Here is a 22,055-nt window from a genome sequence, read left to right as displayed (position 1 = left end):
TAAGAGTCTGATTTGAATGGTTCGAGAAGGACTTTTGGGTGTATTAATCAAGAGATTCTAAGTTCGAGTTCTTTCTTGATTGTTAATAGAGGTAGCCATTAGAGCTCTTACTCGATTGGTAGTTTCAAGGTTCCGAGAGATTAATTGAGGTATGCGTAAGCAGACCCAGACAATCCTGGTTATAAAAAAAAAAAAAAAAAAAAGTGAATAAGAGTTTGAATTAATTCATAAGTTGTGAATTCTCTTAACTAATTAGACGTGTTTCGAGTAAATCTATGAACTGATAAGTGAATAACATCTATTTTGTTTATACTCAAAATTAGGGGTGAGTGGTTTTGGGTTCCTTGCATATTTTGAAGGAACCGGAACCGGTCAGTTCTTAAAATTTGGAATTGGAATTGGAACATGAAACGTAGGTTTCGGTTTCGGTTCTGGGTACCCAGTTAATTACAATTACCCCCTACTTTTAAAAAAATGACAAATACAACCCCAAAAAATTACACATACAACCCCATACTTTACAAAAATTACAATTCAGTCCCAATTCTTACCAAGTACTTGGACCTCGAATCCTATTCCGGTTCCGGTTCCCGGTTCTAGCACTATAAGAACCGCCCTTTACCCATGCTCACCCTGAGTCAAAACATTACAAAATTAGTTGGAGTTCGTAAGATCCAGACCTCTGATGAAGAGGACTAGCTGTATTTGTAAAATCAAAACATTAGTGGACAATCTTGGACTAACACATAAGTTGCCTACATAAATGCATCTCAAACTCTCAGAATCCATAGACCAATTCTCTCTTCCTCTCTCTTCCTCTCTAAAACAAAGACATTCCAATGGGAGTTTGTGCGTCTTCTCACTGCACAAACAAGGCTGGAGAAGGCCTAAAATGGTCATCATCAACTGCCAAAATAATTCACTTGGATGGCAGGCTGCAAGAATTCAACCAACCAACCAAAGCCAGCCATGTCCTCTATCAGAATCCCAAGTGCTTCATTTGCAACTCAGAACTCATGTACATTGACTCTCACTTGCCACACATGGCGGCGGAAGAAGAACTCCAACTGGGTCAGATTTATTTTCTCATGCCACTGACCAAATCCCACCTTCCATTTTCTCTCCAGGAACTGTGTAAATTAGCCATTAAAGCTAGTGCCCAAATGGGGTACTCATCGGATAAATTATTGCAATGTACTTAGGACAAAAATGGTGTTAAATGTTTTACAGTTCGGATTAGTTAACACCATCTACAAAAAAAGCTCAGGCTGGCGGTGCACGGTGGCCGGAGAATTGAGTGATAAAGGCCAGTTGATCATATTTGACAGCAATATAGAAGTTGTTAGAGCTTTGGAATTGTAAGGGGAAATAAAATATTATTGGAGCCCTTTGTGTTTTCACATTCGGTATTATTCATAGAGGAATTATGCTGTTTACTCTTCATGGTACACTAATTTTTATTTTTTTTATTTTTTCTGTAGAAAAGAATTCCAATCCCTAATTGATGTTATTAATTTGATCTAACACTGCTTGATCTGGCTAAGATTGCAATTTTATTAGTCAATTTGGGCAAAGTTGGGCCCGGGCGGTCCGAAGCCCAGACCCTCAAAGACCGGTCCTGGGCCCATCATTTTTGTGAGGGCTTAGATCGGTCCCAAGCCCGAGCCTAATCTGTATTGGCTGGTCCTATGCAGGCCTAGTAAATATCCATTTAACCTTCTAATTTTTTATATATTTAGTAATATAATTATGTAAGGAGGTTTTTGTAATTTACTAGGGGATGATCGGTAAAATTTTAATGTATTTCATATATTATAAGGGGTTTTAGTTATTTGCCAGGAGGGTTTTGATTATTTGGTAAGAGGTATTCTGAAATTAATCGAGCTTGGGCCTAGGACCAGTCCCAGGCTCGGGCTTAGGCCCGGTCCTATAGGGACCGTTCTTGGGGAGGACCCAGACTTTTTGCCCAGTTCTTTCACTCAAAAGGGGCACTTCTACTGTTCTAAATTAAAGGAATTTAATTTAATCAGTCCCATCTCTTCTGCAAACCTCCAGGAATATGGCTTGAGACAATAATCAAACAGTTTATTATCATCAACTAACACTAAAAGATACAAAATACAACGTATACAACTGCATTTATTGTTTCTATTTTTTCAGCAATTCTAAGAGGAAGGTTTCATTTCAGCTTTTATAGCAGCAACCAATTGATCATAAGCTTCTCCCCAAGCATTCTTCATTTCTGGTGACCACATTTCTGGAACTGCTTCCTTTATGGTTTCCAATAGTGCAAATTTAGTGACCTGTTGAACAGTTCATATGGCCATAAAATTAATTAACTTCCAGAGAAAACAAGAAAGTATGCATGTTTACTTTCTTGTTTTCAATAACAGAATGAATTTCATACCTCGAAATGTTCATTAACTACTCCATATTTGAAATGGGTAGCTCCTAATTTTTTCAGAGTTGACTCTCTCACTGTTACTTTTCCAGCTTTCCTTAGTTGTACAGCTGATTCACATGTCTGTAAAATACATTACACAAACAAAAATTAGATTAAAAGAAAATGCATAAGCTTGATTTAATCAATAATATTGCCTATTAATGAACTCACCATGACAAAAACAGACATGGCATGAGACTTGAGCTTCTGGTTCTGCTCTAGAGGCACATTTGAGTCTTTCAAGAATGAGAACAGCTTCTGGGCTGATGGTGCAATCTCAAATATCCTATTAAGAAAAAGAAATCAATAGTGGAGAAAAATTTATAATAATATTAAGGAAGATCAAGTACAGGCATATGCTTACTTCAAGAAGAATTTCAGACCCAATTCTCCAGTATTTTTCTTCATTACATTCCATGACTTGACAACTAGAGCTTCTTGCTCTTCAGTGAAGCTTCCTTTGCCTTCACAAGTATTCATGGCCATTGGTGATGATCAATGAACAGATACTAACTAAAGATTGAATGTGATACACAAAATGATGACTTGAAAAAATTGGTGCCCAGATGCTTGTAACAATCCTGCATACGCAATTTTATATTGAGATGATTAACTCTCCATGGCAATGAGGAGCCACTTTTGTTGGTCATATTCAGAAACAATGTGCTGTGCAAAGAGAACTTGGTTTTGACTACTTGATGGGTTTACTTGTTCATTCAGTATGCTTGGAGGGGACGCCATTTGGTAAGTCTTTTAGGTCAAATATTTTATATTAGATACTTGCATACCCAGATTCCCACTTGTATTTGAAGGCATATCCAAGAACTCAAGTTATATTTTAGGAAAAAAATTTAGTAAAGTCTGGCTTACATTGATGTATTTTATTGTCACATTCCACATTATTCAATGAGTTTGGATCAACTATCTCTAAGTAGTTTGATGGTTTGTTTAGGATTTTTGGGTGTATTAGTCAAGAGGTCTTGAGTTCGAATCTCCATGACTACTAGGGTAGTCACTGGAGGCTTACTTGACCGTTAACTTCAGGGCATCGAAAGAATAGTTAAGGTGCGCACAAGCTAGCTCGAACACCCCCGATACCAAAAAAAGAAGTTTGGATTCAAATTTATAAGACTTTGGGATCCACTTAACTAAATAGTTGTGTTTTGGTTGAAATACCTTCGAGTGAAACCCAAAAGCAAATCCGCGTGGTAGCTCAAAATGGACAATGTATCTATATCTACTAAGTTGGATTTAGGATTTAACGTTCGGTTTCCCTTTGGCATGAACATTTGTTTTTTAATGTTATATTCATCTAATTCTTAATTCTCATCTTCTTTACAAGATTCTGGATCTTGTTCTGTTCACACTTTAATAATCCATGTTCAAAACAGTTCTGTCATTTACCATCCTCAAAGTCATCAAAAAGTGATTGATTACTCTCAGTAGAAGAAAGAAAAACTTGACTTTACTTGTTGGCTCATGGCTTGTTGGACATGACCCTGCAGGGCAATTTGTGTTCATGTTTTAACTCATGAAAACATTCAATGGGTTCATAAGGCCTGATAATATTTGATCATCAATAAAAATTTTATTTATTGCTCTTTAGTACAGATATAGGAATGTAAAGAGGCAGTAAATGGTAGAAAACCCAGAAGATAACCAGAGTGCTCAGTGATCTATTTGGAGAAAGATTGAATATTTCAAACTTAATTTTCATTAAAAGCTATCACTGATACGTATGAAACTTATACAGAAGGTTTCATTTCATTTTTGATGGCGGACACCAATTGATCATAAGCTTCTCCCCATGCATTCTTCATCTCTGGTGACCACATATCTGGTACTGCTTCTTTTATGGTCTCCAACAAGGCAAATTTTGTTACCTGTAACACATACATAAAATTTCATTCGTAATTGAGCAAATTCTGTTCAAACTTCTTACCCTACATAGAAATATACGAAAAACAGAATAAACAGAAAACACGCAAACAGAAACAGTAAAGAGAAAGAAGAAAACGCTCGATTTCTCCTGGTTTACCCAATTAACAAGTTATGTCCAGCACAGTCAATATTATTTCAATACTACCTCACCTCTCACGTTTACAATGAATGAATTTGTCCTATTGATTGCTACCCCCCGCTACAAGAGAAAAGTGTGGCCTATTAATGTTGAAGTGGTCGACAACTCCAACATTTGGGAGAGTCCAGAGGACTATTTGCAGTTATTAATTAAACAAGCAATTTGAGGATTGATCTGCACTTTGTTTTAACTTGTTGATACTCAATAAGCAAAAGTGTTACCTCGAAGTGTTCATCGACAACTCCATATTTTAAATGAGTGGCACCTAAATCTTTTAGAGTGGACTCTTTCACAGTAACTTTGCCAGCCTTTCTAAGTTGCACAGCAGATTCACAGGTCTGCAATATATTATAAAGGCACAAATTGTAAGATCCTAGGCAAATAACATTGCTGATTGTTCAGCTAAAATAGATGGATGTGAAGAGAATTAACAGACCATAACAAAGACAGTCATGGCATGGGGTTTTAGCTTTGGATTTTGCTCTACAGGAACATCTGAATCTCTCAGAAAGGAGAACAGCTTCTTTGCTGATGGTGCAATCTCAAAGATCCTGTAAAGTTTTCAAAGTTAACAACCAACCCTTCAGTTAGAATGAAAGGAATGTGAAACTAAAATGTAATAATAAAGGAAGGCTGTTGATGACCTCAAAAAGAACTTAACACCAAGTTCTCCAGCATCTTTCTTCATAGAATTCCAAGACTTAACCACCAAAGCCTCTTGTTCTTCTGTAAAAGCTCTCACTTTGAATCTTCCACTCCTCTCCACACCTTTATATATATATACATACATAAATACATAAATAATGTTAAAAAACACAATGAAATGAAAATTGTCTCCGTAAAAAAAGCAGAGAAAGAATAAATAAAAAGTACTTCTGATAGAATTTGGAGTTCTGCAAATTAGCCGCTTCAATGATCCATCTCTCCTGATCCATGATAAGTCCATATATTGCTTATGCATTAGTCTTGATGAATTTGGAGTTGAACACATCTTAGAAACATCCCTTGAATCGCATAGGATGCCAGGAGCTGAGATGAGAAATAGTGTTCAGCAAAAGATAAGTCAAAGTAGAAATCAGAAAGTGCAAAAATGATGCTAACCATTGGAGAGGAGCATGGTGGTAGTTTTTGAAGCAACAGTGTTAATGTTCATGAGATCCATAGCAGAGAATTGAGAAAGACCTTGCAAAATATCAGCATAAAATTTTAAAGAGGTTTCTTTATAGGAATAGTCTATAAAGAATCTATCGAAGCGTAGGATAGCTAGCTGCACCAGTCAACTTCAATTGGTAATTGAAGTCCTCAACTGGCTATGCATATAAAAAGGGGTCTAAATTAACCTTTCAGTCTGTGAAAGGGTCAAAGTTTCTTATATATTATTTGTTTTTCTTATTTTATCTGAAAACAATGGGCTTGTTGGTAGCAAACAAATACCAGGGGTTCTTGTTTGATTGATCTAGCTACTGTATTATTATCAAATCAGGGGAGGAGTAACGACATATGCCACCCAATGTTTGATGAAATCTTTAGTTAGTATTATAGGTTCCATTTATTCTAGATTGTCACCCTTAAAGTAAACAGTATTATGAATTTTAAGGTTAGAAGATGCAATTACCATAATGCCCTAACCCTAAATTAATAAATTTTGTTTAACCCCTAAATTAGTAGAATTAAAAAACTCATTATATTTTCAAATTATCTCAAAAACACCTCGGGCACTACACATCGATCTGGGCTGTTTCCGACGACGTCGAACCCCCTGGTCACCTTCATCACCTTCCCGTAGTCCATCGTCCAAAAACCCCTTTGGTTCCCGACCATTGCCCCTCCAATCGCCGGCGCCGTGGCTTAGGGTTCTGGGTTCTTCATCGGATTCCGGTCGATTCGACGACAAAATCAATTGGACACCCACCAATGCAACCACCGTCTCCAAATCTATAAAACCCCTATGTCCAAGCAACCGTTTCATCGTCATCGTCGGCCGAGAGTTCGTGAGTGCTGTTTTTCAATGAAGTGGTGGACGGCAAAGGTGAGCTGCCGTGGCTGGAAAGGTTAGGGGTTTTGTAGGGGGAGATGGAGGAGTCAAATGGTGGTAACAAAGGTGTGGGTGAAAGAATCGCGGAAAAAGAGCGAAAAACGTCGAGAACCCCGACTGCTAATGTGCGCCAAATGACTGTTACAGGCGGTGGTCTGCTAACGTGCACTACCCATGTAAAATGACCAATTTACCCTTTTACCATTACATCAAACGTTTTTCCATCACTTTAAGGGTGAGAATCTGGAATAAATGAAACCTATAGTACAACTTGAGATTTCATCAACCTTGGGTGGGATGGGAATATGCGATTACTCTATCGGGTGATCCACATGAATTGCTCCACTAGTGTGAGAACCACACAATGTCTGATCTGATGCCCTAGTTTTGGATTTATCTGAGAAAAAAAAAAAACCTACCAATAAAATACTTAAAGAATTCCTTGACTTCAACCAACTCTGTCAAGATTTGAAGAGCTTTATCTAGCCAAAGGAAGCAACAGTTGGTTAGTATAAATGCAGCAAGTTTAACAAACTATGAAGAATTAGTACTTTAAAATTAAAACTTTACAATCATTGACTTAAAGACAGTAACTTTTCTCAATCCTAAACAAATCTTAAAAATCTTCTCTCACAACTCCAACTAACAACTTACAGTTGAACAAACAAGACCACAATTGACAGACGAGACCATTGCGAACTGACAAATTATGAACTGTCACGTGGATTGTAAGTATAATATATCCTTTCTCAAATCAGTAAAACTCAAGTTAATGAGACCACAGGAAACAGAACAAAGTATAGAACATGAAGCTCAAGAACTAGTAGGCGTTAAGAGAAAAAACTTCATTCAACAAATTCAGAAATGAGATATACACATGTTAGAGAATGAACAACAATTTACCTCCCATAGTTTATATCTGGCTTGCAGCAACTGAATCAAATGGGATTTCAACCCTCTCCTTCACAATGCATCTAGCTTCGCCATTCTCAACCACAAAGACTTTCCCAGGTGGACATTGAACAACTGATTTCTTCTCTTCATTTGATGGCCGTTGAAAGATTCCCGAAAGCTTCAAAGGGATACCTTTCTTCCCAAGATTTTGAGCAAAACCGGACATGCTTAATGCATATACCAAACCAGCCAGGGGAATCACCGTCTTGGCCACCGAACTAATAAAGTGTCCCAACCCTTTCCTTGAAGTTGTGGATCTATTTGCATTGGTTTCTCTCATATCATTTAGATTCTTCTTCGCCCACTAGTTAGCTCATCCGTGATCACTCCATCAGCACAGACTTGGGTTTGTAATTAGATTGTGAGAGATAACCATTGCTTAAGATCAATGATCGAGGAACACGACTAGGATATGGAGGAAGGAGGAGATCATTGTTGTGCTCTACAGTTTCACCAGCAAAAGAGATGCTTCATGTATAACTTCCAAGTCCTCCCCTTTGTACTCCTTGAGCTTCTCTAGCAACATCTTGCGGCTAAACCATTTCACAAGTGCAACTTCCTATCATAACGCTGCTGGAGTGTAGATTCTAGCATCAAAGAGAAATTTTAATCATCAATCCACAAGTTTTTCAAACTTTTCTATTGCGTATGAAATATACAATATATATCTCTACATATTATATATATATATATATATATATATATAATATATAACATTTCACACGAGGACTAGATAGCGCTTTTACAGTTCAGATAAGCAAGGAACAAACATGGAAAACATAAATACATTGGTTGACCGAAAATTAAGATCCTACCAACAAAAGGAAAGGGCCATCAGCAGGAAAATTCTACTCAAAAGTGTAAGTTCTATTAATGCAAATGTGTGGCCGAGAAAGTAGGGAAACAGGCTAATACATAAGGTACTGGATAATTTCTGCAGAATCAGTGCACTAGTTGAGCAAACGGAAACATAAAAATCAGTGCTTTCCAAAATTTTAGTCATCAAACACGGTAAGAAGAATCAATTCATCATTAGCACTATTTAGGCATCTTTCCTTAGGACTGATTGGATGCATATACCTGGGCCACAGGTTGTTTGTCTGGGGTCATTCTTAGGAAATTTGTCCTCTTCTGGCTGGTAGTATCAATTAATCCAAAGTATTAGGTAATGTCAACATACATTAACAGTACAACAGTAACATGATATTCCAGTTATATCATATATAGAATTCCATTGAGATATTATAGTTGCTAAGGTAAATATGATCAAGTATCAACAAGTTTATCTCAAAATCCTTTAACATAGCAGGGAACATGTGAAATGCAGTTTACTATATTATTAAGATGGCATCTTGTATACTCTATAGATGAAGCCCACAAAACAATGACTGGTACATGGTATTCTAAACGCACTGAAACATGTATAAGTACCAACATATAGCTCCACTTTATCATTCTCTTCTTTATAGTTCCTACACACATATACACGTGACATATGTGGTTGAGCCCCACCTCGTATAATAAATATCACCAGAGCAAGAGCAAGCAGAGCACAAAATCATAAAGGAGTAGATGTGACATTAAACTATAATGAGAACTTCCATCATTTGCTTCCTTCTTAATCTTACAAAAACCAATGAATAAAGCATTCTCTTCTAAAAATACATCCACTTTCAATTTTCTATATATACAGCAAAAGAATTCAAATGCATATATAACATGTAATCAAATCCAGCTTAGACGGTGCAGTGTAATAAACGGCATTGCTTTTATAAATGATAAAAGAAGACACTGCCGGCATGACAAATGATCAACTGAAGGAATAAGAACTGGCCAGGAACACTTTCATAACCTTGAATTGAAACAAGTTAACTCTGATAACAATCCACAAAATCCTTTAATCTAGACAAGTCACATCTAGTAAAATTTAAGATACAAGTCTCAAGGAACCATATAAAGTAACATTGATAACGCATTATACGATTATTATTGCAATGTAATCCGAATGAAACCATGGTGAAATCTCCCAAGCCCAAAGAAACGCAAGCAGAAGAACAAATTTTGAAGCAAAGCCAATTTCAGTGTTTACCACAAATTTCCAATTATTTAAGCACACTGTTACAAGACTCGCATGGTTATAAAAAATTCCAAATTCATTCACCAGTATATGCTTCAAAATCAATTATTTAAACGAAATAGACCATAATTATAACTGTATAAGGCTTTCGACATAAAACCCTGACTTGGAGTTTCTTGACAAACCTGCAAATTACCAAGCTGAGCCTCCAAAGATTCAAGCGCAAGTTGAATATTCAAGAGCTTCTCTGCTTCTTCATCATAATCCTCTTCTTCTTCTTCAGCCACTTTCTCATCAGGGTTTTTCTTAACTCCATTAACAACAACAGCAACATCACCTTCTTGTTGTTTCCCTGTTGTTGCTTTGTGAATGCAATTACTGATCTTCAACCTAAGCTCCGCGGCCCTGGCTAAAACTAAGCCTATACCCTCTTCATCCATTGTGTTTCTTGATGTGTGTGCTCGGTGGGTTAAGGCTTTTGACGCCGAAAATATAATAAAAATGTGTTCTTGGGTTGGTCGACGAGGGTTTTGGAAGTGAACAGAGTCTGAGAAGAGCCAAAAACTGGCAGGTGTATAATTCTGGTGAGTGTTTTAAGTGACCCCCATGCTTCTCACCAGATATTTTCATTTTGGTTTCACTTAATTAATTTTTTCTTTAATTAAATTTAGATTATGTGGATCCCAAGATAATCTATGACTATCCAATGGGCAATGGCTCTAGCTGTATGCATGTGACCAGGGGCTTTCTGGTCTTGTTATTTTATTTTCTGTTTTGGATATAAAATGAAGAAATTTCTGGACTTGGTTTCTAGTGGGGACTCTGTTTTGGTCTTTGGCTTCTTTGTAGGGACTGCTTTTTGACATTGCATCTGCTGAATCTCTAAAAAGAGATAATGCATGAATAATCTTGGTCCACTCGACTGCATACTTTTCATTTTGGTTCCACTTACAATACCATTAGGAGGTCTAAAGCTTATAAATTGATCCAAACTCTGCTAATGTGATGAAAAATGCTACGTTTACAAGCCAATCTCATAACCTTCTCTTACAACCCTAACGTGACAATAGATGTGCATTATCTCATTCCTTCAAAAGGAACGACATTCATTCATAACGAATAGTTGTTCCTTGACGAAGGAACAATCTTTTTTTTTAATAAGGTATGATCATACCTTATTGAAGGAATGACCATACCTTAAGAAATCTTCATAAGGTATGACCATTCCTTAAAGTGGTATAGCCATTCCTTATGAAAGAATGATTATACCTTTGTTAAGGAACGACCATTCCTTGGAATGGCTATATCCGTTAGGAAGGAATGGTCATTCCTTCAATAAGGAACTGTCGTTCCCTATGAAAAAACAGTCTTTTATTAAGTCTAGTCAAAATCATTTTATGTCTTGGGTGTGATTGAAGTTGACGTGAAAATGCCAACTCAGTTGCCACGTCAGGGTTGTGAGAGAAGTTCATAAGAATAGGTTAACAGTCATTCCTTTAATAAGGAACATTCATTCCTTATGAAGGAATGACTGTTTCTTAAGTCTAGTCAAAATCACATTGTGCCTTGTGTAATGAATCTCAAATCGAAACCGTATTTGGGAGGTCCTGAGCTTATAAATTGGGGAATTCCCTCCACCTAATAGGTTAGCCTTTTGGGTGTGAAACTCCCAGCCCGTAACAAGTGTTATCAGAGCAGACCCGATTCCTCTTTCGATGTCTCGTCAAGCGCCCCTGCGGGGGCATCCACATGTGATTGTGGGTTCACACAAGAGTGAGGTGGACGGGTAGGCAAGGGGCCCCACCTGTGACGAGGGTGTCCCAGGATTGGGTGGGAGAGAATGTAACGAATCTCACATCGAAAGCGTATTGGGGATGTCCTAGGCTTATAAATGAGGGGAGTCCCTCCACCTAATAGGTTAGCCTTTTGGATGTGAAACTCTCAGCCCGTGACACTTGGGTGTGGATGAAATTGACGTGATAGTGGTAACTCAATTGTCAAGTCTGAGTTGTAAGAGAAGTTTGTGAGAATAGGTTGTAAACGTAACATTACTCTAATGTGATAGGTTTTACTTTATTTTTACACCATTTTAGGTAGGTAGAAGCCGGTTTATGTGTTTTTTTTTTTTTTTTCAAACCACATGAAGCTTGAGGCTGTCACACTTTTATCTATCTACTTTTAAGCACTTTCAATTCAAGTTGTTGCACCAAAAAAAAGGCTGAAAAGGATATGCTTCACACAACAAAAAAAAAAAATCATGAAACTTGTACAAAGTACAGACTTCTTACAGCCATAAGCCATTTTGATATTCATCTCTCCCCCTTATCTCATTTAACAAATTTGTACATAAAGAACTCAAGCAATTTGAAAATGACAGCCGAATCGCAACCATGCTATTATGGAAAAAAACTCCTGAATCAAACAAGCTCAGCCCTCAGCTAAAGCCTGATGTAACAAGAAGTTTAGTTGTGATTCTTCTGTCATTCTAATCTACCAAGCTAGCAAACTAGTGAAATGTAAAGATAATTCTTGTAGTAGAGGAGGTTCTCGGCCGCTGGCTGCGGAGGTGTTTTGCTATGCCAGTTCTTTTGATAGCAGAAAACGGAATGTGAAGTTGTGGGGTATCCACTCAATGATCTTTCCAGTTTTCTTGTGTTGAGATAGTTGAATGTTCTTCCTGAAAGAATCTGGCATGGAATGCTTAATCATCTCAAGCAAACCAGCTGAGCACATATCTGAATCCTTTGCAAAAGATTCTACCATCTTTGGCAAAAGAACTTTCTGCTCCTTGTTTATGCTGAAGTTTGATTGAATGTACTCTTCTTTTGCTGTTTCCAGGTCCTGGAAAACTCTCTTGGGTGTGTATACATGGACCTGGAGAACCATTTAACATGTCAAAAAATGTTGTGGATTTAACAAGGGAGACATTTGAAATATATAAATGAAGGGTGGGAGCATATATACCACAGGATCAGAATAACTTCCTGAACAAAGTGCAAAATGCAAACGAGGTTCAGGGTGCTCAATTGCATAAGCTTTTCGTGCATCTCCAACCTTAAATTTTGCCTTGGAAGAAAATAGAAAACGCAGCCACTGCAAGCAGAATTAACCAAAGGAGTCAGATGATGATGTCTCACAAACAAGCAGTATTTGATAAATCTTTTAAGGGAATTACTTGTCCTGGACGTGGGATTCGGCATCCCAGAATAGAACTTTGAATCATTTCTACATTTATGGTTTGGCCTCCCACTTTATATGCAGCCTGCATCGGCCATAGATTTTGTGAATAGAAAATCACAAGCCAGCTTCTTGTCTAAAGTAACCAGAGAAAAGCTCACCTTGAGTAGTAAAGATACTTTTTTCAGATTATTTTTGGGAATTCCATAAACCAAAAATGCCTGCAAGACAAAGGATTAGCAAATGAGTTGCACTAGTTAATTGCCTCACAATGAGAAAATTATATTCATAGCTTTAGAATTAGAGAAATTACATGCATCACCAGAGCATTGTGCACATTGATCCAGAAAGCTAGCTTCTCCTCATGTTTCATCCTTCTTGGATCAACTTTTTCCAAACGATAAACAAGTGACCTGCAATTGAATAGCTGTTACAATAACCTTAATGTATAAAAAAAAAAATATGCAATTGGGATTGAGGATTTCATGAGATTAAAAGACTCGCCTATAATACTGCAGCTTATGTTCAATTTCTTTTAATTTTTTATCATCTCTACAAATCCTTTCAACCTTTGCCATTGTGGAGTAAGGTCCACTGAATTCCTTGGATTCCCTAATGCTAAAAGGGTTATCAAAGTGTGAATTGAAGGAAGAAAACCTCCCACACTGTGGACTCCAAATATCGCCCTGACCTCGTGAAGAAAACATATTCAGTGATGATGAGTATGAAATAGGAGAGAATGAGCACTCATGATTCATCAAAGGTGGGTCTGCAAGTTCACAATACATATCTGAAATGCACTTTATCATCTCCTCAGATATCCAGTTTGGTGTATCTGGAACATAATCAGAAACACTTGTCCCAAAATGCTCCGCCAAGCTGATTCCATTCGGAGCATCAGCCTGAGCTTGCTGAAGATTAAAAAAAAAAAAAAAAAAAAATGGATCACATATTAGAGATGCCATTTACCCGAACTATCAAATATAAATCAAACATCAGGTAATTGTTTTCATGGTGAGTTATCAAGTTACCTCCAACATTGACAAAGGTAGGGAATGGTACGAGTCTACAGCTTTAGCTAAAGATTTTAATGGAGGGGAAGTTCTAATTGAACAAGCTGAACGTTGAGACAGTGATGAGTGGCTCCGATGAATGCCAGAATCTAAAAGTTTCTGTGCTCCCCAAATGCCATTGCCTTCCTTTGGAGGATTGCAAAATGAATTTTCATAAGGCTTTAGATTACTAGTTTGAACAACAGAATTCTCTTTTTCTGAAGTAATATCACTTCGACAAAATTCTGAAAACATCCCCTCATCAGTTGATGTAGCTAGATTTAATCTTTCATCCATGGTCGGTAAAGAGGATACTCTTTGATCAAACTTTTTCCGGTATAGAGAAAGAAGATAATGTTCTAAATACACAACTTCCATTTCCAAAACTGCTATATCCCTGATCAGTTCCTTGGCATCCTGAAACAAAGAAAAGGGATTTGACAAATAGAAAATAAAAGAAAATCTTCTGGGTGATAATGTGACATATCAGTTTTGACAATATTAAATGCTTTGGTTTCAATTTTTCCCAGTGAGAAGGAGCTAATTACAATCCAATTCAAAGGAGTTACCTTGGGGATTGATTTGTCTGTCACAGTATCATGGGAAAATGGCCTATAACTTAATGCCTTCTGCAATGCATGTCGTACCACAAATTCCTGATTTAATCTTTCTTGAAGCTGTACAATCTGCGAAAGGCAGCTAGGCATATTTCAGAATACAGAATGGAAGTGCTAAGCAATGCTTCACTTTTCTAAATCTACTCTTCCTTTGCATGAATTTATATATTTTTCATATGCATCCACGTTTTGAAGTTGATCAGAAACAGCCAAGCCTCTTAAAGAGCTCCCAGTTTAACAGAGATAAGAAACAAAATATGTTTTAAAGAACTACAGAAATATGTTGTCTTAAAACACCATTTTCGCAGAACTTCATGTGGTTTGGTAGTTATTTGCTCAATGACAAGCGACAACTCAGACAAAGAGATGTATCATGAATATATATACCTCTTGCTTTAATGAATTTTGGACTTCGGCATTAGGTGGTTGCCTCTTCTTGGCTTCAACAGAGTGCTTATGCTGTCCCATTTCCTTCTGTGACAGAAGACAAAAAGAAAAATTGAGATTCCTCTTATCTCGAATCAGATGTTTAATTTCTTAATGCATTATTGCTGAGAAAGAAATAGCAATTATGCATGATGCTCCATTATGTTCAAGAACTAGCCAAACGGAAGAAGAAAACTGAAATTCCTACCAGCTTAAGGTGGTAAGATGCTTCAAGGGTGTTATTCAATTTATCATCCCCATATTTTCTTTTAAGTGGATCACTGTCAATGAAGCAAAGCAAAATCAGGTCAGTATGAAACACAGCAAAAAGAACCTTAGAAACTTAATATATGTTATCTGAGTTCATTTACTAAAACACACGATGCAGCCACTTGCCAGAAGAGTCAGCTGGTCTTCAGTACTGGTTCATTAGTGAATATATAGAAGAGAAAAGGAGAAGAAGAGAGCTAGCATGGGAGTAAAAAAAAGATATATTATCACCACAACTAAAGCACAATAGCTTTTTCAGAGCTTCATTTAGAAAAAGTTTCAGATAAAAGTGATGAGTTGAATCATATTAAACAAGAGAAACCAAAGAGGCATACTATCTAACAGCTAATGGGACCACTTTGTGCAATACCTGTTAGACCGCTTGTGTCTTGAAATTTTTATTGTTTCCATGAAGTTCAATGGCTTTAAACCAGAGCCACCCCGCCAATATATTTTCTGCATAGTAGCACCAAAGTAAGGTTTAGACCCCACAGTGAAAATATGACTGGAACAGCATTAAATGCAGCAAATACCACCATCAGATATTGACAAAGTTCTTAAACCAAGATAAAAAAACACCACCAAAGAAACATCCAAAATCATTAATTGTTAAAGAATAATCTCTGCCTATATGATACATACACAAATTATGCTGATCAGAGTGAGACTACTCACACTGAATAGTTTTTTGAAAAGTAGAACCAAGCTAGTGGTTCAAAGATCAATTCAACTCTTTGTTAAATCTAACCAAGACTAAGAAAAACCAACCCATATAAATATGTAATATAAGACCAAACACAAATACAAATAAAACTGTCCCTCTGATACCATATTGAAATTTAACACAATAAGAACAGTGTTGTATAATGTATATGGATAGTGCGTAGTGCTTAAAAGGGTGTCAATTTGTTTGACCAGAAGGGTTTGTCTTAGAAAGCAATGTCACCTTTGAAGCTTTTGTAAAAATGGTGGGCTTTTTGCATTGCATTAAAAGAAGTAAATCTCAGTTGGTGAGTGGGTTTTGATAGAAGATGATGCTAGCTTAAAAGTGGAAAATCAGGGGATTTTAAAAGAAGAAAGGGACAAGAGACAAGGAGGTGACTATGGCAAATGGCAAATGACAATTGACAAATATATATATAAGCAATAGGAATCCATGCTACTTGCTTCTACTTGAAACTGTTCACTCCACAATTTTTTTTTTTTTTAGGTATCTGGACCAGCTTGCACGCATCTGAACTAATCCTCCAGAATCTTGAAGTTAACCGTTAGGTAAGTCTCCAGTGGCTACGCCTTATTAATAATCATGGAAATTCAAATCTAAAACATCTTGAATAATACATCCATAAGTCTTAAACGAACCGTCAAACTACGAAAGCTAGTTGACCGTACATTTGGTGCTTATGCTTGTAACTATCAATTCATAAATATGAAAATAACAACTGTAATTGGGCCCATCTTTGTTTCCTCCAATACATCAATTAGTTTATTAATTTACTTTACTGGTTAATCTCTGCACATGAACCGTTATTTACCGAACTCAAATATTGAGTTCCATCACCATGCATGAAAGACCTTGTCCTGATCCATGCGGAAGCATTTCAATTTGTGTTCTACTTTTTAGCTTGCTTTCCATGTATGCTTGCAATTTAATAACGTAATAAAATTTTGGGATAACGGAGTCTTTTGTAACATAGAGTAAACGACTTTTTCCCCACCCAAGATTTGACTTAATGACACTTTTCCACCCAAAAAATAAAGTTTATATTCTAACCAATCATTGGTCGATTTTGGTATCATTATGACCCCACACGATCACCATTCTCTTCCTCGATCATCATTGACCAAAACTCTCAGGTTCTGTGGAACGCATCGACCTTGCCAATTGCTAGAAATCGAGCGATTTGTGGAACGCACAACCACCCCTCTGAAGTTAGGTTCTAACCAATCTCGACCACCAAAATCCAACATTTTACCACCAAAAGACACATTGACATCCCGTCTTCAAAAGCCCTAACAGTCTGGACCAATTTTACTCTCTGTTCGCCACTAAATCGGAAAGTATATTCTAGGTAATAAACGGAATATAAACTTTGGATAGTAAATTAGTATTTTGAAACTTTTTGGATATAAAAGTGTCATTAAGGCAAACCTTGGGTGGGAAAAAGTCGTTTACTCTTGTAACATACTATTCCGATAGTGAATGAAAGAGTTTGTGTTAATTTGTAGAACGCATACCCATCCCTCCCAAGTCAGGTTCTAACCAATCTCGATCACCAAAATCCAATTTTTCACCACTAAAAGACTCACTGGTATCCTCTCTTCAAAAGTCCTAATGTCTAAACCAATTTTGCTCTCCGTTTGTCATTGAATCAGAAAGTGTATTCTGGGTAATAAACGAGATATGTTATAGGTGATAGACGTAAGACGCTTATGTAATGTAGAAAATATCGAATTAATTAAAACAGACATATCACTATTCATTTATATCGTACTCTTATACTTGATGTTAGAATAATCTTACTATTTAATGGGTGATGTGTGGATCTCACTAGAATTCAAGGTTCATAAAGTATAGAATTTGTCATATATGGCGTGAAAATATTACCATGCAAAAAAAGTGGTACAAAATGATGAATCATGGATTAGTTGATAACTTAATTAATTCAATAATCAATAATAATAATAATAATAATAATAATAATAAAATCATCAGCGGTATTCATGGTAGCTAGCTAGCTGCAACTCAACACACAGAAAGAAAGAATAAAAAATAAGAAGAAAACAGTGATGGAGAATTGTGGTGGCTACGCTAGGGGGTCTATTACACACAAAAAGGAGAGGCAAATAGCACTTGAAAAAGGGAAGGAAAACCTCAAAAGGGCTGAAAGGCGAAGAAAATTAAAAACACATACAAAACAATGCACGTTTGATATGAAATGACTGGTTTTGGTGGGCTTTCATTCAATATTCTCTTTCAGTAATTGCATTATCTTCCTCTATATTAGGTCCCCTTTTTGTCTCTCTCATCGGTCAAAAACTTAATAAAGTTTCTTGCCTTTTGTTTTTTTGGGATAAGGTGCTGCTGCAAAGGAGATTTTTGTTTCATGAAAAACATTAGTGTAATGTTTACTCATAGCTGTTTACACCGTTCTGCTTTATGGAGTGAGCTAATTCAAAATCTGAGTTAATTTGTAACGTTAATTTATCTGTAAACAGGCCAGGGGTTGGAAAATATTTGATGAACGTTGAAAAAGCTATATGTATAGCAGCAGCAGCTCGAAAATCTGAGAAATCCCTTTTGCTGCAGATGGTTGAAAAGTGAGAAAAGGAGTTCAAACTTCAAACTAAAGCTTGGTTGAACACGGGTTTCAATTAATTAAAAGTTGCCATCACATCCATCCATGATCCATCGATCCATCTTTGGCCAGTTTACAATATAACATGAACAATTGGAAGCTAGCTCCCTCATGCTGCCTGTCACTACTGCATCTGCATGCAGGCACTTAGCTTAACTCAAAGTTTCAAATCCGTGAAAGTTTGCTGTCGTTTATATGGGATCATATCTTTCATATAGCTGTTCATGTTTATAATTATGAACCTTAAATGGAAGATCACATTTCTTTGCTGGTTTCTGGTAATCGCTGAAGGAATAAGAACTGGCCAGGGACACTTTCATAACCTTGAATTGAAACAAGTTAACTCTGATAACAACCACAAAATCCTTTAATCTAGACAAGTCACATCTAGTAATTTAAGATACAAGTCTCAGGAACCATATAAAGTAACATTGATAACGCATTATACGATTATTATTGCATGTAATCCTATGAAACCATGGTGAAATCTCCCAAGCCCAAGAAAACGCAAGCAGAAGAACAAATTTTGAAGCAAAGCCAATTTCAGTGTTTCCACAATTTCATTATTTAAGCACACTGTTACAACTCGCATGGTTATAAAAAATTCCAATTCATTCACCAGTATATGCTTCAAAATCAATTATTTAACGAAATAGACCATAATTATAACTGTATAAGGCTTTCGACATAAAACCCTGACTTGGAGTTTCTTGACAAACCTGCAAATTACAAGCTGAGCCTCCAAAGATTCAGCGCAATTTGAATATTCAAGACTTCTCTGCTTCTTCATCATAACCTCTTCTTCTTCTTCAGCCACTTTCTCATCAGGGTTTTTCTTCACTCCATTAACAACACAGCAACATCACCTTCTGTTTGTTTCCCTGTTTTTGCTTTGTGAATGCATTACTGATCTTCAACCTAAGCTCCGCGGCCCTGGCTAAAACTAAGCCTATACCCTCTTCATCCATTGTGTTCTTGATGTGTGTGCTCGGTGGGTTAAGGCTTTTGACGCGAAAATAATAAAAATGTGTCTTGGGTTGGTCGCGACGAGGTTTTGGAGTGAACAAGTCTGAGAAGAGCCAAAAACTGGCAGGTGTATAATTCTGGTGAGTGTTTTAAGTGACCCCATGCTTCCCACCAATATTTTCATTTTGGTTTCACTTAATTAATTTTTTCTTTAATTAAATTTAGATTTGTGATCCCAAGATAATCTATGACTATCCAATGGGCAATGCTCTAGCTGTATGCATTGACCAGGGGCTTTCTGTCTTGTTATTTTATTTTCTGTTTTGGTTAAATGAAGAAATTTTCTGACTTGTTTCTAGTGGGGACTCTGTTTTGGTCTTGGCTTCTTTGTAGGGACTGCTTTTTGACATTGCATCTGCTGAATCTCAAAAAGAGAAATGCATGAATAATCTTGGTCCACTCGACTGCATACTTTTCATTTTGGTTCCACTTACAATACCATTGGAGGTCAAAGCTTATATTGATCCAAACTCTCTAATGTGATGAAAATGCTACGTTTTAAAGCCAATCTCGTAACCTTCTCTTACACCCTAACGTGACAATAGATGTGCATTATCTCATTCCTTCAAAGGAACGACATTTCATTCATAACGAATAGTTGTTCCTTGAGAAGGCACATCTTTTTTTTTAATAAGGTATGACTACCTTTTGAAGGAATGACCATACTTAAGAATTCTTCATAAGGTATGACCATTCCTTAAAGGGGTATACCTTCCTTATGAAAGAATATTATACTTTGTTAAGGAACGACCATTCTTTGAATGGCTATATCCTTTAGGAAGGAATGGTCATTCCTTCAATAAGGAACTGTCGTTCCCTATAAAACAGTCTTTTATAATCAGTCAAAATCATTTTATGTTTTGGTGGTATTGAAGGTACGTGAAAATGCCAACTCAGTTGCCACGTCGGGTTGTGAGAGAAGTTCTAAGAATAGGTTAACAGTCATTCCTTTAATAAGGAACTTCTTCTTATAAGGATGATGTTTCTAAGTCTAGTCAAAACACATTGTGCCTTGTGTAATGAATCTCAAATCGAACGTATTTGGGAGGTCCTGATCTTATAATTGGGGATTCCCTCCACCTAATGTTAGCCTTTTGGGTGTGAAACTCCCACCCGTAACAGTGTGTATCAGAGCAACCCATTCCTCTTTCGATGTCTCGTCAAGCGCCCCTGCGGGGGCATCCACATGTGATTGTGGTTCCACCAAGAGTGAGGTGGACGGGTAGGCAAGGGCCCCACCTGTGACGAGGGGTCCCGGATGGGTGGGGAGAGAATGTAACAATCTCACATCGAAAGCGTATGGGATGTCCTAGGCTTATAAATGAGGGGAGTCCCTCACTAATAGGTTAGCCTTTTGATGTGAAACTCTCAGCCCGTGACACTTTGTGGATGAATTGACGTATAGTGGTAACTCAATTGTCACGTCTGAGTTGTAGAGAAGTTTGTGAGAATAGGTTGTAAACGTACCATTACTCTAATGTGATAGGTTTTACTTTATTTTTACACCATTTTAGGTAGGTAGAAGCCGTTTTTTATTGTTTTTTTTTTTTTTTTTTTCAAACCACATGAAGCTGAGGCTGTCACACTTTTATCTATCTACTTTTAAGCACTTTACTTCAAGTTGTTGCACCAAAAAAAGCTGAAAAGGATATGCTTCACACAACAAAAAAAAAATCATGAAACTTGTACAAGTACGACTCTTACAGCCATAACCATTTTGATATTCATCTCTCCCCCTTATCTCAATACAATTTTGTACATAAAGAACTCAAGCAATTTGAAAATGACCGCCGAATCACAACCATGCTATTATCAAAAAAACCTCTTGAATCAAACAAGCTCGCCCTCAGCTAAAGCCTGATGTAACAAGAAGTTTATTTGTGATTCTTCTGTCATTCTAATCTACCAAGCTAGCAAACTAGAAATGTAAAGAAATTCTTGTATGAGGAGGTTCTCGCCGCTGGCCGCGGAGGTGTTTGCTATGCCATTTCTTTTGATAGCAGAAAACGGAATGTGAAGTTGTGGGTATCCACTCAATGATCTTTCCAGTTTCTTGTGTTTGAGATAGTTGAATGTTCTTCCTGAAAGAATCTGGCATGGAATGGTCAATCATCTTAAGCAAACCACTGAGCACATATCTGAATCCTTTGCAAAAGATTCTACCATCTTTGGCAAAAGAACTTTCTGCTCCTTGTTTTGCTGAAGTTTGATTGAATGTACTCTTTTTGCTGTTTCCAGGTCCTGGAAAACTCTCTGGGTGTATACATGGACCTGGAGAACCATTTACATGTCAAAAAATGTTGTGGATTTAACAAGGGAGACATTTGAAATATATAAATGAAGGGTGGAGCATATATACCACAGGATCAGAATAACTTCCTGAACAAAGTGCAAAATGCAAACGAGGTTCAGGGTGCTCAATTGCATAAGCTTTTCGTGCATCTCCAACCTTAAATTTTGCCTTGGAAGAAAATAGAAAACGCAGCCACTGCACAGAATTAACCAAAGGATCAGATGATATGTCTCCACAACAAGCAGT

At 36.9% G+C, this 22,055-nt stretch overlaps 3 protein-coding genes and 1 pseudogene across 3 annotated transcripts; all 4 read right to left on the bottom strand.

The window, feature by feature from the left end:
* Window positions 1–2,087: 2,087 nt before the first annotated feature.
* Window positions 2,088–3,035, bottom strand: LOC116108042 (hemoglobin-2). Its single transcript, XM_031394327.1, has 4 exons — window positions 2,808–3,035; window positions 2,615–2,729; window positions 2,408–2,524; window positions 2,088–2,303 (listed from the first exon to the last, which is right to left on the bottom strand). Exons 1-4 carry the CDS (start codon window positions 2,927–2,929, stop codon window positions 2,166–2,168), a joined length of 492 nt encoding a protein of 163 aa, XP_031250187.1. The 5' UTR covers window positions 2,930–3,035; the 3' UTR covers window positions 2,088–2,165.
* A 1,099-nt stretch (window positions 3,036–4,134) lies between these two features.
* LOC116108029 (non-symbiotic hemoglobin 1-like) lies at window positions 4,135–5,759 on the bottom strand. The gene is made up of 6 exons (XM_031394311.1): window positions 5,625–5,759; window positions 5,397–5,552; window positions 5,168–5,291; window positions 4,960–5,074; window positions 4,745–4,861; window positions 4,135–4,326 (listed from the first exon to the last, which is right to left on the bottom strand). The coding sequence occupies exons 1-6, from the start codon at window positions 5,683–5,685 to the stop codon at window positions 4,189–4,191; spliced, it is 711 nt and encodes a 236-aa protein (XP_031250171.1). The 5' UTR covers window positions 5,686–5,759; the 3' UTR covers window positions 4,135–4,188.
* A 1,712-nt stretch (window positions 5,760–7,471) lies between these two features.
* Window positions 7,472–10,228, bottom strand: LOC116108012 (annotated as a pseudogene).
* Window positions 10,229–11,988: 1,760 nt separating this feature from the next.
* Window positions 11,989–16,126, bottom strand: LOC116108039. The gene is made up of 12 exons (XM_031394322.1): window positions 16,078–16,126; window positions 15,502–15,587; window positions 15,070–15,142; window positions 14,823–14,909; window positions 14,388–14,504; window positions 13,798–14,235; window positions 13,271–13,677; window positions 13,080–13,179; window positions 12,928–12,987; window positions 12,765–12,851; window positions 12,554–12,682; window positions 11,989–12,463 (listed from the first exon to the last, which is right to left on the bottom strand). Exons 1-12 carry the CDS (start codon window positions 16,117–16,119, stop codon window positions 12,164–12,166), a joined length of 1,926 nt encoding a protein of 641 aa, XP_031250182.1. The 5' UTR covers window positions 16,120–16,126; the 3' UTR covers window positions 11,989–12,163.
* Window positions 16,127–22,055: the final 5,929 nt, after the last annotated feature.

Source organism: Pistacia vera, unplaced genomic scaffold (assembly GCF_008641045.1).
Source record: "Pistacia vera cultivar Batoury unplaced genomic scaffold, PisVer_v2 Contig551, whole genome shotgun sequence".
Lineage (NCBI taxonomy): Eukaryota > Viridiplantae > Streptophyta > Magnoliopsida > Sapindales > Anacardiaceae > Pistacia > Pistacia vera.
Note: the sequence above shows the minus strand (reverse complement) of the source record. Positions and strands in the feature narration are given on the sequence as shown.